A 15,510-nucleotide genomic window follows, 5' to 3' on the forward strand; every position below is an offset into this window, starting at 1 on the left:
CCGCACCCGCTCACATCCTCCGGAAGAGGGGCGGAGTGAGTTGCGGGAGTGACACCCGCAGCAGGAGCCCTGATTGGTCGGCCGACGAATCAGGGCGATCGTGAGGTGGCACCAGTGCCACCTCACCCCTGCAGGCCATGGCTGTTCGGGGCGGCCCCGATCAGCCAGTAATTCCGGATCACTGGGTCACTGGAGACCCGATTGACCCGGAATCGCCGCAGATCGCTGGATTGAATTGTCCAGCGATCTGCAGCCATTGCCGATATGGGGGGGGGGGGGGGGCATAATGACCCCCCTGGGCGATATGCCGGGATGCCTGTTGAACGATTTCAGCAGGCATCCGGCTCCGGTCCCCAACCGGCTAGCGGTGGGGACCGGAATTCCCACGGGCTTATGGATACGCCCTCGGTCCTTAAGGACTCGGAATGCAGGGCTTATCCATACGCCCTATGTCCTGAAGAGGTTAATACTCCCTCAGGAGTTATTTTCTTTTCCCATCTTCTCACTCCACCCCAAACCACCATGATAGTAGCAAAAGCAAGGAATATCCAGCGCGATGGGATGCAAACAGGAATCTTTATTTCGGACACCATGGTCAGCTCATAAAACCCCATGATGACTACTAAACCTCTGAGTTTGTAAAAATAAAAATAAATAATAAATTTCCACACTGCAATACAGCCAGGGAACCTCTATACCAGAGAACACCCATAAAAGTCAGTCAGCTGGCACTAACTTGGTAGTGCACTTAATCCTCACAGAAGCCAAGTGGGTAATGCTGAGTCTTTTAATCCCACAGAAGTTAAAGCGCAGAAGAGCCACAAGTTAACTTTGCATTTCAGAGTGTTAAAATGTACCTCTAGAGTTCTTTTTCACATGACTATGATGCAGCACTGTGCATGATACTCATTTGTCTAAATATTATTTATTTTAAAATCAGTGCCTAAAAAGCCAAACAGTAAGATTTCTCCTGGATGCTTTCAGCTGTATATTGCTGGGCTGTGTAAGAAGAGGTTACCTCTGTGTCTCTATAGGACCCATCTCCAGTGATGAGAACCAACATAATGTAATTCTATGGCACTGGGTCTCATCACTGAAGATGGGTCCTATGGAGATGCAGTAGTAACTACTTCTTACACGGCACAGCGATATACATCTGAAAACATCTAGGATTAAAGCTTACCGTTTGGCTTTTTAGGCGCTGATTTTAAAAGAAATCATATTAAACAAATGAATATCATGCACAGTGCTCTGTCATAGTCATATGTTAAAACAAACTCTAGTCTAGAGGTACAATTTATTATACAACTTAGGACTACAACTCCCAGTGTGGTCTCCCTGTCTGTGCCCCTTCTCCAGCCTTAAAGGGATGTGGTAAGTAATTACATGCCACACAGAAAGACCACATTGGAAGTTGTAGTTTATATTGTACATCTACAGTCTGGCAAGCAACATTAACATAAGGCTTTGCTTTACTGTAGCTCATGTTGGGCTAATAGACTCAGCCTGATGCAGCAGACTGCTGGGAGTAGTAGTACTAGAAGGGCTGTCAAGTGTGTCCTCCCCTCCCCATAAGGACAATTTTCTTACATTTAATCACAGGCAGACAGTGACAAGTACTTACATCCACCACTGTCACTGCCTGCAGTCCAGGCTTGTTGGTATGGGGGGGGGGGGGGGGGGGGAAGGGCAGTCCTCACACTTCCTTTTTCCTCAGCGGTGCCCGTGTTAGCTGAGAGGATGATAGCACTGGGTAACTTGTAAAGAGCAGAGGGAGAAGATTTGTCATCTCCCTCTAGTTCCGCAAGCTCTCCTCAGCACTTCTCTCTTCTTTGTGTTTCCCGACAGACTGCACAGGCTGGTTTAGACCTGCAGTCTACGAGACAGGAGGAACACGCTTGTGACCTCTGAGATCCGACACAGAGTGTGCAATGAAGAAATTACATCCTGCTTGCCTGTGTCATCAACGTGCATAGGGATGTAAGTGCGGCCATGGGTCCCATAGCTGCTGCCTGTCAGGGTTGTAATCGACCCTGCCAGTGCCTGAAAAAGGACAAATCCGGTATGTATTTTGCAGCAATTTGCGCAAAATCGCAGTAAAAACAAGGTAATTTTACCAAAATACAGTATTGTGAGTATGGATGTAATTCTGTTCAGGGGGCCCTCTTTTGGATGGGGGCCCTGGGCAACCCGCCCTAACGGTGGCCCTGCATACAGGAAAATGCAATGACAGATGACATGAGTAGGGATCATTTAAATTCTACTGTTTAACCCAACAAGAAGTGCAGCGCTGCCTTAATAGCATTGAAACACATATATCCCAGGCCTAGATAGAATCCATCCCAGAGTTTTGCAGGAATGAAGTACAGTGTTAAACTATTCTTTATATTTAAAGATTCTATAATGACAGGGATTGTTCCACAGGACTGGCGCTTAGCAAATGTGCTATCGTTATTCATAGAGTCAAAAAGGGAATGTTGAAACTATAGGCCTGCAACTTTAGCATCTGCTCATCATTACCACATGGGTTTATGCAAAATCAGTCCTGTCTGACTCAGTGGCGTTGCTAGGGTTGGTGTCACCCGGTGCGGTAGAAAATGGTGTCACCCCCATACCTCCCCCCTCCCCTCAGTAAGTTTTTAGCCTGTTGTGACAGACACCACTGTTGTAGCGCATTGTGAGAAATTCCAGTATAATAATCAGATATACCAGTTGCCACAGAATGGGAAAGTGTTAAAGAAGTTTTCACCATTTAAATATACAGCTCCCAGAATTACTTAAAGGGGTACTCCACTGGAAAACATTTACTTTTATATCAACTGGTGCCAGAAAGTTAAACAGATTTTTAAATTACTTCTATTTAAAATCTTAATACTTACAGTACTTATAAGCTGGCGTATGCTCCACAGGAAGTTGTGTAGTTCTTTCCAGTCTGACCACAGTGCTATTTGCTGACACCTCTGTCCATGTCAGGAACTGTCCAGAGCAGGATAGGTTTGCTATGGGGATTTGCTCCTACTATGGACAGTTCTTGACATGGACAGAGGTGTCAGCACAGAGCACTGTGGTCAGACAGAAAAGAAATTAAAAAAGAAAATAACTTCCTGTGAATCGCTTATACAGCAGCTAATAAGTACTGGAAGGATTAAGATTTTTAAATAGAAGTCATTTACAAATCTGTTTAACTTTGCAGCACCAGTTGATTAAAAAAAGATGTTTTCCAGTAGAGTACCCCTTAATGCAGTGGTGAGGTTATGCTGGGAGTTGTAGTTTCACTGACCATAACTGTAGAACTGACAAGCGACTACAGCTCTGATAGGACATAAAGAGGAGAATGTACAATGATATCAGTGACTACAGGTGACGTCTTCTCTATAGTCTTCCCTTATCTAATTCAGATGGTACATACCGCCTGGTCCAGCTAAAACTTCTGTCTGTAGAATGTGACGCCCAGACGTCTCCTCACTATGTCAGCGCATTCTCATCCTCTATATGAAAACAATTATTATTATAAACCTGCCAGACACTATATCCTCTGAATATAATACTACTATACACTATACTCTCTGATTATAAACCTTCCATACACCATACACACTGAATATAATAATACCACACACTGTACATTCTGAATATAATACCATCACATACTGTACCCTCTGAATATAAATCTGCCACATACTGTACCCCTGAATATACCGCCACACACTGTACCCACTGAATATAATACTATCACATACTGTACCCTCTGAATATAATACCAACATATACTGTACACTCTGAATATATTACTACCACCCACTGCACCCTCTGAATATAACACTTAGAGATGAGCAAACTACAGTAAATTCAACTCGTCACAAACTTCTCGGCTCGGCAGTTGATGGCTTTTCCTGCATAAATTAGTTCAGCTTTCAGGTGCTCCCGTGGGCTGGAAAAGGTGGATATTGTCCTAGGAGACTCTTTCCTATGAATGTATCCACCTTTTCCAGCCCACCGGAGCACCTGAAAGCTGAACTAATTTATGCAGGATAAGTCATCAACTGCCGAGCCGAGAAGTTCGTGACAAATCGAATTTACTGTAAGTTTGCTCATCTCTAATAATACTACCACAAACTGCGCCCTCTGAATATAATACTACCACAAACTGCGCCCTCTGAATATAATACTACCACACACTGCACCCCATGAATATAATACTACCACACACTGTACCCTCTGAATATAATACTACCACACACTGAACCCCATGAATACAATACTACCACACACTGCACCCCATGAATATAATACTACCACAAACTGCGCCCTCTGAATATAATACTACCACACACTGCACCCCATGAATATAATACTACCACCCACTGCGCCCTCTGAATATAATACTACCACATACTACCACACACAGCGCTCTCTGAATATAATACTACCACAAACTGCGCCCTCTGAATATAACGTTGCCATACAGTGCACCCTCTGAATATAATACCACAACCGCAGTAACACCCCTCAACATCCGTTAGCTGATGCTATTACCACGGGAGGGGAGTATTGGTGGTGTTGCTAGTGGATGATCGGGGTGCTACTACTGGGGGGCGGGGGGGGTGTTGCTGAAGGATGATGAGGGTGCTAGTGGCCATCCCCCCTGGCAGTATCACCCCCATCATCCATCGGCAGGATCATCCTCCTGGCAGGAGCACTGCCATCATCCACCATCAGGATCTGCTGATGGAGGTGCTGCTGGGGGGGGGGGGGTAGTTGCTGGCGGATGATGAGGGTGCTACTGCCAGGGGGGGGGGAGCATTAGGTAGGCAGCAGTTCCCCCACATTAGGTAGGTAGCAGTTTCCCCACATTAGGTAGCATCTTTTCCCCACATTAGGCAGCATAGATTCCCCACATTTGGTACCAGTTTCCCCACATTAGGTAGGTACCAGTTACCCCACATTAGGTAGCAATTTCCCCATATTAGGTAGCACAGATTCCCCACATTCGGTAGCACAGATTCCCCACATTAGCTAGCACAGATTCCCCACATTAGCTAGCACAGATTCCCCACATTAGGTAGCATAGACTCCGCACATTAGGTATCATATACTCCGCACATTAGGTAGCATAGACTCCCCACATTAGGTAGCATAGACTCCCCACATTAGGTAGCATAGACTCCGCACATTAGGTAGCATATACTCCGCACATTAGGTAGGATAGACTCCCCACATTAGGCCGCAGGTTCCCTTGCAGGTTCCCCACAATGCGTCAAAGTCTCCCCACACACACACACACATGCACACACACACAAAAAAAAAACACATACAACACAGAGAGACACACACAAACACACACAGTCAGAGAGACACACACTCACAGACAGACACACACAGAGTCACACACAGTCACACACACAGAGTCACACACAGTCACACACAGAGTCACACAAATACACAGAGTCACACACACACTCACGAGAGTCACACAAACACACACAGAGTCACACACACACACACAGAGTCACACACACAAACATAGATAGAGACAGACACACACACTCACCCATCCAGCGCAGCGATCCTTCTCACCGGGCGCAATGCGAGTGACGTAACTGACGTCCCCCTGCGCGGCCATGCGGTGTGACGTCAGGCCGGCGCAGACGTGGGAGCGGAGGCCGGGCACAGTACTGGTGAAGGTGAGGGCGTGATGACGGACGGGCGCACTGAAGGGGGGGGGGGGTTGCTCACGGACGGGCGCACCGCACACACAGCACAGGGGGGGGGGGGGGGTGCTGACGGATGGGAGGCCGGTCGGGCACATAGGGGGGTGTCAGTGTAGCTGGGGAGGGGGTGTGGGTGCTGCGGAGCGTCTTGGTGTCACCCCATTGGGTTGGTGTCACCCGGTGCGGGCCGCACCCCCCGCACCCGGGTCGCAACGCCACTGGTCTGACTATTCTGAACAGCTTCTATGAGGAGGTCAGTTATAGATTGGACTGTGGTGAAGCTGTGGATATATCTAGACTTTTCTAAGGCATTTGATACTGTGTGGCACAAAAGGTTAGTACATAAAATGAGGATGCTGGGGGAGGATATATGTAAATGTGCCACTGGCTCAGTGATAGGAAGTCGAGGCTCGGTACCAATGGAACTTATTCTTTTTGGGTGACAGTTATTAGTGGGGTACCACAAGGGTCTGTACTGGGTCCAATTCTTTTTAATATGTTTATTAATGACCTTGTAGAGGGATTAGAGAGTAGAATTTCTATATTTGCAGATGACACTTAACTGGGTAAGGTGATCACAACAGAGGAGGTTAACTTAATATTACAGAGGGATCTGGGGTAGCTGGAGGCTTGGACACAGACATGGTAAATTAAGTTTAATGTGGATAAATGTAAGGTGATGCACTTGTGCCGTAAAAACAACATGTACAACTATGTGCTAAATAATAAAACATTAGGTAAAACTCCTACACAATAGGATTTGGGGGTACTGGTTCAGAATAAGCTCAACTTTAGTGACCATAGCCAGGCAGCGGCTGCCAAGGCTAATAAAGTCATATCAAGAGAGGCAAAGGAGCTCGAGACTGGAAAATAGTTTTGCCTCTTTATAAAACATTAGTCAGACCACACAGTATTGTGTTCAGTTTTGGGCGCCTATATATAAGAAGGACATGGCTAAACTGGAGAGGGTGCAGAGGAGGGTGACGAAGATAATCAGTGGTATGGGAGGATAGCAGTACCAAGACAGGTTATCAAGCATGGGGTTATTTAGTTTGGAGAAAAGACGTCTTAGGGGTGATCTGATCACAATGTATAAATATATGAATGGGCAGTTCGGAAATCTTTTTAGTGATCTTTTTATACCTAGGCTGATAACTATAAAAAGGGGGCATGCTCGATGTCTAGAAGAAAGGTTATACCATCAACACAGACAGAGATTCTATACTGTAAGAGCAATGAGACTATGGAACTCTCTGCCACATGATGTTGTAATGTCTGACTCAATAAACAAGTTCAAGGGTGGCCTGAATGTTTTTCTAGAAAGCTATAATATTAAAGGTTATGGATGCTAGATTTACGGGTATAGAACGTTGATCCAGGGATTTATTCTGATTGCCGCATTGGAGTAAGGAAGGAATTTTTCCTCTCATGGGGCAATTGGCATCAGCCTAATGGGGAGGTTTTGCCTTCCCCTGGATTTACACAGTAGGGCTTTAGGTTGAACTTTATTGACACTTTTTTTCAACCTTACAAACTATATAACTATATGTAGCCAAGTTACACCCTGACTGCAGGTCTAACGAACTAAACTGACAGCACTTAGAATATTTTACGTTCCAGTCTCCAGATCTAAGAATATGCTGAAACCTATGTTCATTCACAATGTAGATGCAAACTAAAGTTCTTATTGCACAAGTAAGAAAAGGGCCTAATGGTGTATTCATTTTATGCCATGTTTTTTTGTGATGCTGTTTTGCCAAATATTTGAATGTTGATGTATGATAAACATAATATCATATAAGTATTTTTTGTCTTTAACCCTAATGTTTAGAGTAATAAACATTCCATAGCAATAATGGGGCAAAGGTAGAGTCTAAACTGAGCTATAATCTGCTTAATTACTTTGCTTATTGTATTAATTATTCTCTATTTGATAATATTTTACAAAGCCTAACTGAACAATTTTATTAGCTACTATTCTGGTATTTTAACATGTGGTTTGAAAATTCCTGTGAGGATAGTAATAGAATCTATGCTCAATGCACACTATACAAAATGTTTGCTAAGTCGTACAAATATCAAGATAATGAAAACATTGGTGGCATATATAATACTCTCATTACAAAATTTTCTTATCTAGTTATAAATGTTCCTTTCTAAAAATATAAATACAGTATATATCTTAACTTATATAGAATGATATAGTAGTTTAAACTGGCAATGGTTTTAAATTCCTTATGAAAAAACCTTTGATTATCAATCAAGTGTTACATACAATCAAACCTGTAAAAACATAAAATACAGCCCACAGAGCTGGACAAACCTGAGATAAAAGGTAGAGACAATTGCCCAGATTTACTAAAATTGTCAGGTTTTCAAAATCCTGCCACATTAGGGTTTTGATTTCTTATCCTGCTAGATTTCTTATCTGCAGATTTCCACTTACCGTATATACTCGAGTATAAGCCGACCCGAATATAAGCCGAGGCCCCTAATTTCAAACCAAAAACCCAGGAAAAGTTATTGACTCGACTATAAGCCTAGGGTGGGAAATACATCATCCCCCCCATGTCATCATCCCCCCATGTCATCATCCAGACCCCCGTCATTAACACCCCCGTCATCATCACCCTGTCATCATCACCCCATCATCCTCACCCCGTCATCATCCCCCTCATCATCATCACCCTGTCATCATCACCCCGTCATCCTCACCCCCGTCATCATCCAACTTTCATCATCCCCCTCGTCATCATCCCCCCCGTTCATCATCCCCCTTGTCATCATCCCCCTCGTCATCATCCCGCCCCCTTCATCATCACCGCATGTCAATCCCTTCTCAGTGATCTTCAACCTGCGGACCTCCAGATGTTGCAAAACTACAATTCCCAGCATGCCCGGACAGCCATCGGCTTATACTCGAGTATATACGGTAAGTGGAAATCTGCAGATAAGAAATCTAGCAGGATAAGAAATCAAAACCCTAATGTGGCAGGATTTTGAAAACCTGACAATTTTAGTAAATCTGGGCAATTGTCTCTACCTTTTATCTCAGGTTTGTCCAGCTCTGTGGGCTGTATTTTATGTTTTTACAGGTTTGATTGTATGTAACACTTGATTGATAATCAAAGGTTTTTTCATAAGGAATTTAAAACCATTGTCAGTTTAAACTACTGCGGCCTTCGTCATCATCCAGACCCCCCTTTAGTTTTCTACTCACCTCCCCTCGGTGGGAAGGAAAGGTGAGCTGGTCTGGGCCATCTATGCTGCAGGGACTGTCCGGTGGGGAGGGTTAGTCGTTCTGGACTGTCCATTTTCCCCGGGAGGACCTCTTCTCTGCTCCGGGCCGGCCCCGGATTAGTGACATTGCCTTGACAATGACGCACATGGATGTTCAGCCGATGGCTGTCTGGACATGCTGGGAGTAGTAGTTTTGCAACATCTGGAGGTCCGCAGGTTGAAGACCACTGAGAAGGGATTGACAGGTGGAGAGTTCACTCAAGTATAAGCCGAGGGGGGCATTTTCAGCACGAAAAATCGTCTTATACTCGAGTATATACGGTAGTGTATTTGGCTGGTTTTCCATATGTGACTCTGTGCACTGCTTTATGCCACTAATGTAAAAACAGACCAAGTACAAATACCATGTGGTTCCATTTTGACACAGTTTGGGCCAAAAATTCTACGGAAACCTTTGGTAAATATCTTGGGACATATGAACAAACAAAGGATATTCCTCCAGGAATACCTAGACGGAAACTATTGATAAATCTGTCCAGAAAACTAAAAACACGCTAAAAACAAAGAAAAAAATGGGTTGGCTTTCAGTTTAGTAAATCTGGGCCAATGTAGTGACATAATTTTCTTTCCTAAGTAGAAACTGGAATTCTGCATTTGAAAGAGAAATTTTTCATTCCTTTGCTTCTCTCATGCTTTACTTATGACTGAGGATAGTGGTGGTAATGATGATGATGATGGTGGTGGTAGTGTTCATGTCTCTGTATGACAGGAATAACATAGCCTTCATTGGTAAGAACAGGTGGGAAATCCCAGATGAATTCATGCTCTACTGCTGGTTGGGAATGAGTGGTCTTCAGAGGTGAATGAATATCTTTACTTTCCTGTCTGTACATCTTGTGGTTGTACGACTGTTGCTGAAGGTGATAAATATTTTGCCCACTATGACCTGCTTGAGATGGAGTTACCGGTATGCTGTAGTTCATACCTTTTCCGGATTTTACACCACTCATTCAATTGGGAATTGCAAAAAAATGTCCACATCCTTTGGGAGACTTGATAAATTGTTTATCCTGGTTTTTACTCCTTTGTTGCATTTCTGGTAGTCGATGCATTGGTTCTACAAGTGGAATTGAATAATCATGGAACACCTGGGACCTTCTATGATGCACTGGATGGATCTCTGATTCCTGTGAACGTGATCTGTTTTGAGAATGGGGACTCTTGTGCTGCTCTTGCTTTGTATGGTTATCAGGTAGTCCTGAAGAAAATGTAGGAAAAACCAAAGTTTGCAATGAGTATAATGTATCTTTAATTTATTACTGCTGTATTCTTACTTCCTGCACCATTCCTGCACCATTCGTAAATGTACATCATGGTGCCTTGGTACTTGGAACACCAGGACGTACATTGACGTCATGGACCTCACACACACACACACACACATATATATATATATATATATATATATATATATATATATTGTGTAGTAGAGATCACTCTGTCTTACCCTAGGTTTTTAGGTAGTATGATATTATTCTTTAGAAGCTAAGGCCTAAGTTCAAACATATATTTTACATTTTGCTGTCATGTCCAAGAAAGCTGTTAGACTTTAATATTTGTGTCCTTCTGAAAATTCTCCTCCTTGCAGTTTACTGAGGGTCATTGTGCTCTATCACCTTATGACTACTAAATGAAGCCCTGCTTTTTATTTAAAGGGGTACTCCAGTGCTTACACATCTTATCCCCTATCCAAAGGATAGGGGATAAGATGCCTGATCGCGGGAGTCCCGCAGCTGGGGATGCCCGGGATCATGCACGGGGCACCCCGTTTGTAATCAGTCCCCGGAGCGTGTTCCCTCCAGGTCTGATTACGGTCGACCACGCCGCAGCCCCGTGTAACGTCAAGCTCCGCCCCTCAATGCAAGCTTAAGATGTGTAAGCACCGGAGTACCCCTTTAACCACTAAAAAGTCTTTCTAGTTTAAAGGGGTATTCCGGCTTTAGACATTTTATCCCCATCTAAAGGATAGATACTCGAATATGTAAAGAAAGAAACAGAAAAAAAGCGCACTAATGTGCCATGATTCTGCTTGAGCAGTGGTGAAACGATGGAAAAGAAAGGTGTTGCGCTCACCTGAGCGTGTTGTGTCCGAGGCACAACACCGTAATCAGCTTTGGTCCCAGGTCTCTGAGGACACGTGATCTAGAAAGGGCTGCTGGCACCTCACCGTCCCGGGAATCGGTCCTGGGCGTCTGGTCAGTAGAAGCAGGGAGTGAGAATCGAAGATCCTCGGAAAAACGTGGTGCTCCAAAAGCGCTTCTTTACAAGGTAAATGATAACCATGGGTCTGGTGTTCGATAAAGCAGTAAATACTTTATTCAGGCACAAAGATGCAGGGATAACGGGTTTCGAGGGGTGGAGACCCCCTCTTCGTCAGATCCAATGCTGGGCTGGGATTGGCTCCCTCGCTTATTTATACATAGAAAAACCCGCGAAACATTTGCGGCGGGTGACGTACCAGACAAACTGAAAATATACATATAGAAGAAAAGCTTTTAAAATCAACCATATTACATTCATAAAAAAAGAGATTGTGTCTCGCAGAATGAATAGGAGAAAAACAACAAGAGGAAGAAATTATTACAATTCAAGGACGGAAGACTCTTTTAGGGAATTCCTAATCATATATCCCTTGGATCAAGAATAGGGAATGATGGCTGAATGCTACACTCTCCAGGATGGGAGAGGAAACGCAACAGACACCGGCAATCTGTTTGACACTACTACAAAAGAATCAAATATTGTACAGAGTCTAACCCCAACAATACCACTACCTCCCTCCTCCCTGGAAACGGATATTATAAATCCCAGAGAAACACCAAATCTTTTTTTAGAGGAAGGCAACAACAAAACACGGACAATAAGAGATTACTTCACCCCAGGGAAATCCACAAAACGAAAACTCGACGTGGAACCAGAGGAGGAAAGAACCAACAACAACGGTAAAATAAAAAGAAACTATTTACAAACAAAGTCAATACGGATACTATGGAAAAAAATCTAACTATCAAAATTTTTAATTTGTCCAAACACATATTAAATCAAGGCAAATTATCGCTTTTACAAAAGGGCCTCTCATTTTGCCCCAAGTTCCATCCAAAAAAATGTGACCTTTTTTTGGATCTACATAGTTTTACTAGAAAACTGACTCTACAACGGCACTTTCTATTACCGAACACCATTTCAAAATCTGTAGAACCTGACAGTACGGAGACAATAGGGGTGCACCCCACAATTAAGACCAAAATCCAGGTTCTATCCAATAGAAAGTCAAGGACACTTATTAAAAACTTTCCATGAATCAGTAGCAGGAGATTTTAAATCCCTTCCTGACAAGTTTCCATCAAAATCCAAAGAGGGATATCTATCCAAAAAAGAATACTCATCACTGAAAATGTTACAAGACAACATGGAGATCGTAATCCGCCCAGCCGACAAGGGCGGAGGGGTAGTGATACAGAATTATACTGATTACAACACCGAAGCATGGAAAATTCTTGGAGATGAGGAGTATTATCAACAAGTCTCTTTTGATCCTCTACCAGAGTTAAAAACAAGGATCTCCGCTCTCCTAGAGAAAGGCCTGAAACAGAACATCCTTACGAAAAAAGAGAAGAATTTCCTATGGATACCCAACTCCAAAACTGCTTTTTACTACCATTTTCCAAAAATACATAAAAATCAGACACACCCACCTGGGAGACCAATTATATCTGGGATTAATAGCATCACCACCAACATTTCACAATACCTAGACATAATACTCCAGCCATATGTCCAAAACCTGCCGAGCTACCTTAAGAGCTCAGACGAATTGATAGCTACTCTGAAGGACATTCCATGGGAGAGGAGTATGCTTCTAGTGACTATGGACGTATCAGCACTATACTCCAATATAAGACATGACTTGGGAGTCAAAAGCACCGCTTTTTTCTTAGAGAAGGATCCTAATATTCCATCTGAACAAGCTTCATTTCTATTGGAGTGCTTGGAAGTCATTCTAAGGAATAATTTCTTTACATATGACGGGGCGACCTTCCATCAAACGAAAGGAACAGTGATGGGGACAAAAGTCGCCCCGTCTTATGCAAATTTATTCATGGGGCAATTCGAGGAGAAATTTCTGAGACAAAACCCCCTATTCTTGGAGTATACAGTTGTGTACAAAATATACATTGACGACTTGTTCCTTCTTTGGAAAGGCCCTTCTGAGAAACTTGAGACATTGATCAAAGAAATAAACAAGAATTACTGGGGCATTACCCTAACTCCAAACTTTTCTGACACTACTATCGAATTTTTGGATCTGCAAATCTCTCACACAGAAGAGAGAATCACTACTTCCACATTTTTCAAGTCGGTAGACTCTAACAGTTATGTATCATTTCTGAGCGGTCATTACACCAAATGGAAACAAAGCATTCCATACGGCCAGTTCCGCCGGATTAGGAAAAATTGCACCAATACCAGAACCTTTTCCCAACCATAGCACCAACAGATTGGAGGAGTTGGGGAAAAGAGAGATGTTCTGGATGTATAGGCTGGAATCTTTACAGCCCCAAGGACTGAATGAGGCCGTGGAACTAATCCACTAAGCCTACACACCACGGGGGCACACTCCGTCTCGGGGTTGCTGCAACCTAAAGATTTCACCAATCCATGAATGCATCATTTTACACCATGAAAGATACTGGTTCCTAACCTGAACAGTACAGACATAAAAATACGAGTAGCTTGAATTAACAAGTGTTTTTCAGAGATATGTCCCATACAACAAATACGATTAAAAACACGCTGTTTAAATACAGACAAATATATGAACTAGAAGCGATTAATATGTGCTGAAAATCTTCGTAAAACTGAAAATCATCACCTTTTCCCACAATTCTTCAATTAATATATTAGGTCAGAACCGACCTCTATTCTGTTACTTCATCTTAGAAATACAAATGCATCTATCCCAGCCAATAAGCACATTCTCTCTTCGCGACTTCAACCATGGACTCTCACTGTACTAATGATCCGCATTTCAGGTAGTAGTGGACATTGTCCGATTCCACCCACTGGGTCAGTTCGCATTTATTCTAGTTTCCTGGGAAACACTGTATAATTACATGGAATTTATGTGACCATACATCTGGCTTTTAGGACCCACCAGTCTTCCACACCCTGTATTGCCTATTGGTGTCTCTAATGCTGCTGTAACTCTACTCAGCCAATCTATCTCCATCTGTATTAAGCACCAAAGACTGATAATCACATCTGTTCCATCTGGGCATTCCAAATCATCTGCTCAAGGGAACCTAACAAAAGACTGCACCTGTGACCTCCGGCCATTCAATCCTGGTTGGTCTCCCATCCTTGACGGCACCTGCCGGTGTCTGTAGCGTTTCCTCTCCCATCCTGGAGAGTGTAGCGTTCAGCCATCATTCCCTATTCTTGATCCAAGGGATATATGATTAGGAATTCCCTAAAAGAGTCTTCCGTCCTTGAATTGTAATAATTTCTTCCCCTTGTTGTTTTTCTCCTATTTATTCTGCGAGACACAGTCTCTTTTTTTATGAATGTAATATGGTTGATTTTAAAAGCTTTTCTTCTATATGTATATTTTCAGTTTGTCTGGTACGTCACCCGCCGCAAATGTTTCCCGGGTTTTTCTATGTATAAATAAGCGAGGGAGCCAATCCCAGCCCAGCATTGGATCTGACGAAGAGGGGGGTCTCCACCCCTCGAAACGCGTTATCCCTGCATCTTTGTGCCTGAATAAAGTATTTACTGCTTTATCGAACACCAGACCCATGGTTATCATTTACCTTGTAAAGGAGCGCTTTTGGAGCACCACGTTTTTCCGAGGATCTTCGATTCTCACTCCCTGCTTCATCTAAAGCATAGGGGATAAGATGTCTGATCGCAGGGGGCCCGACGCTGGGACCCCCTGCGATCTCCCTGCTGCACCTGCATTATGTGCTGCGTCTCCAGGCTCGGAAACCGGAAGTTTTTGGGACTGGAGATGTGACGTAATGCCACACCCGAACGTGATATCATGTCACACCCCCTCCCTTCATGTCCATGGGAGGGGTCGTGGTGTTACGTCACGTCTCCAGTCCCGGAAACTTCCGGTTTCCGAGCCTAGAGACGCTGCTCCGCACACAATGGGGTTGCAGCAGGGAGATCGCGAGGGGTCCCAGCAGCGGGCCCCCTGCGATCAGATATCTTATCCCCTATCCTTTGGATAGGGGATAAAATGTCTAAAGCCGGAATACCCCTTTAAGCTTAACCTTGCCAATCTGTGATGCCACTTTTTAATTTATTATGTGATTCCTTAAAAGGAAACCTCCCATGAGATTTTACCATATATAACATGTGGCAACATGTTATGTGTGGTAAAATCTTCTTCCTCACCATCCCCGGGGTATGTTCCTGTCTGCAAGGATAATGAAGATAAGAAGTTAGAAAGTACAAAGGTAAGTTAAAGCTTGTTTTTTTAATATTTGCAGCC

At 43.6% G+C, this 15,510-nt stretch overlaps 1 protein-coding gene across 1 annotated transcript; it reads right to left on the reverse strand.

Annotated features, from left to right (window-relative positions):
* Positions 1-9,649: 9,649 nt before the first annotated feature.
* Positions 9,650-10,325, reverse strand: NKD2 (NKD inhibitor of WNT signaling pathway 2). The gene is given in 2 exon segments (XM_056522972.1): positions 9,650-10,209; positions 10,286-10,325. Coding segments are annotated over 2 exon segments (600 nt in total).
* Positions 10,326-15,510: the final 5,185 nt, after the last annotated feature.

This window comes from Hyla sarda, chromosome 5, assembly GCF_029499605.1.
Source record: "Hyla sarda isolate aHylSar1 chromosome 5, aHylSar1.hap1, whole genome shotgun sequence".
Classification (NCBI taxonomy): Eukaryota; Metazoa; Chordata; class Amphibia; order Anura; family Hylidae; genus Hyla; species Hyla sarda.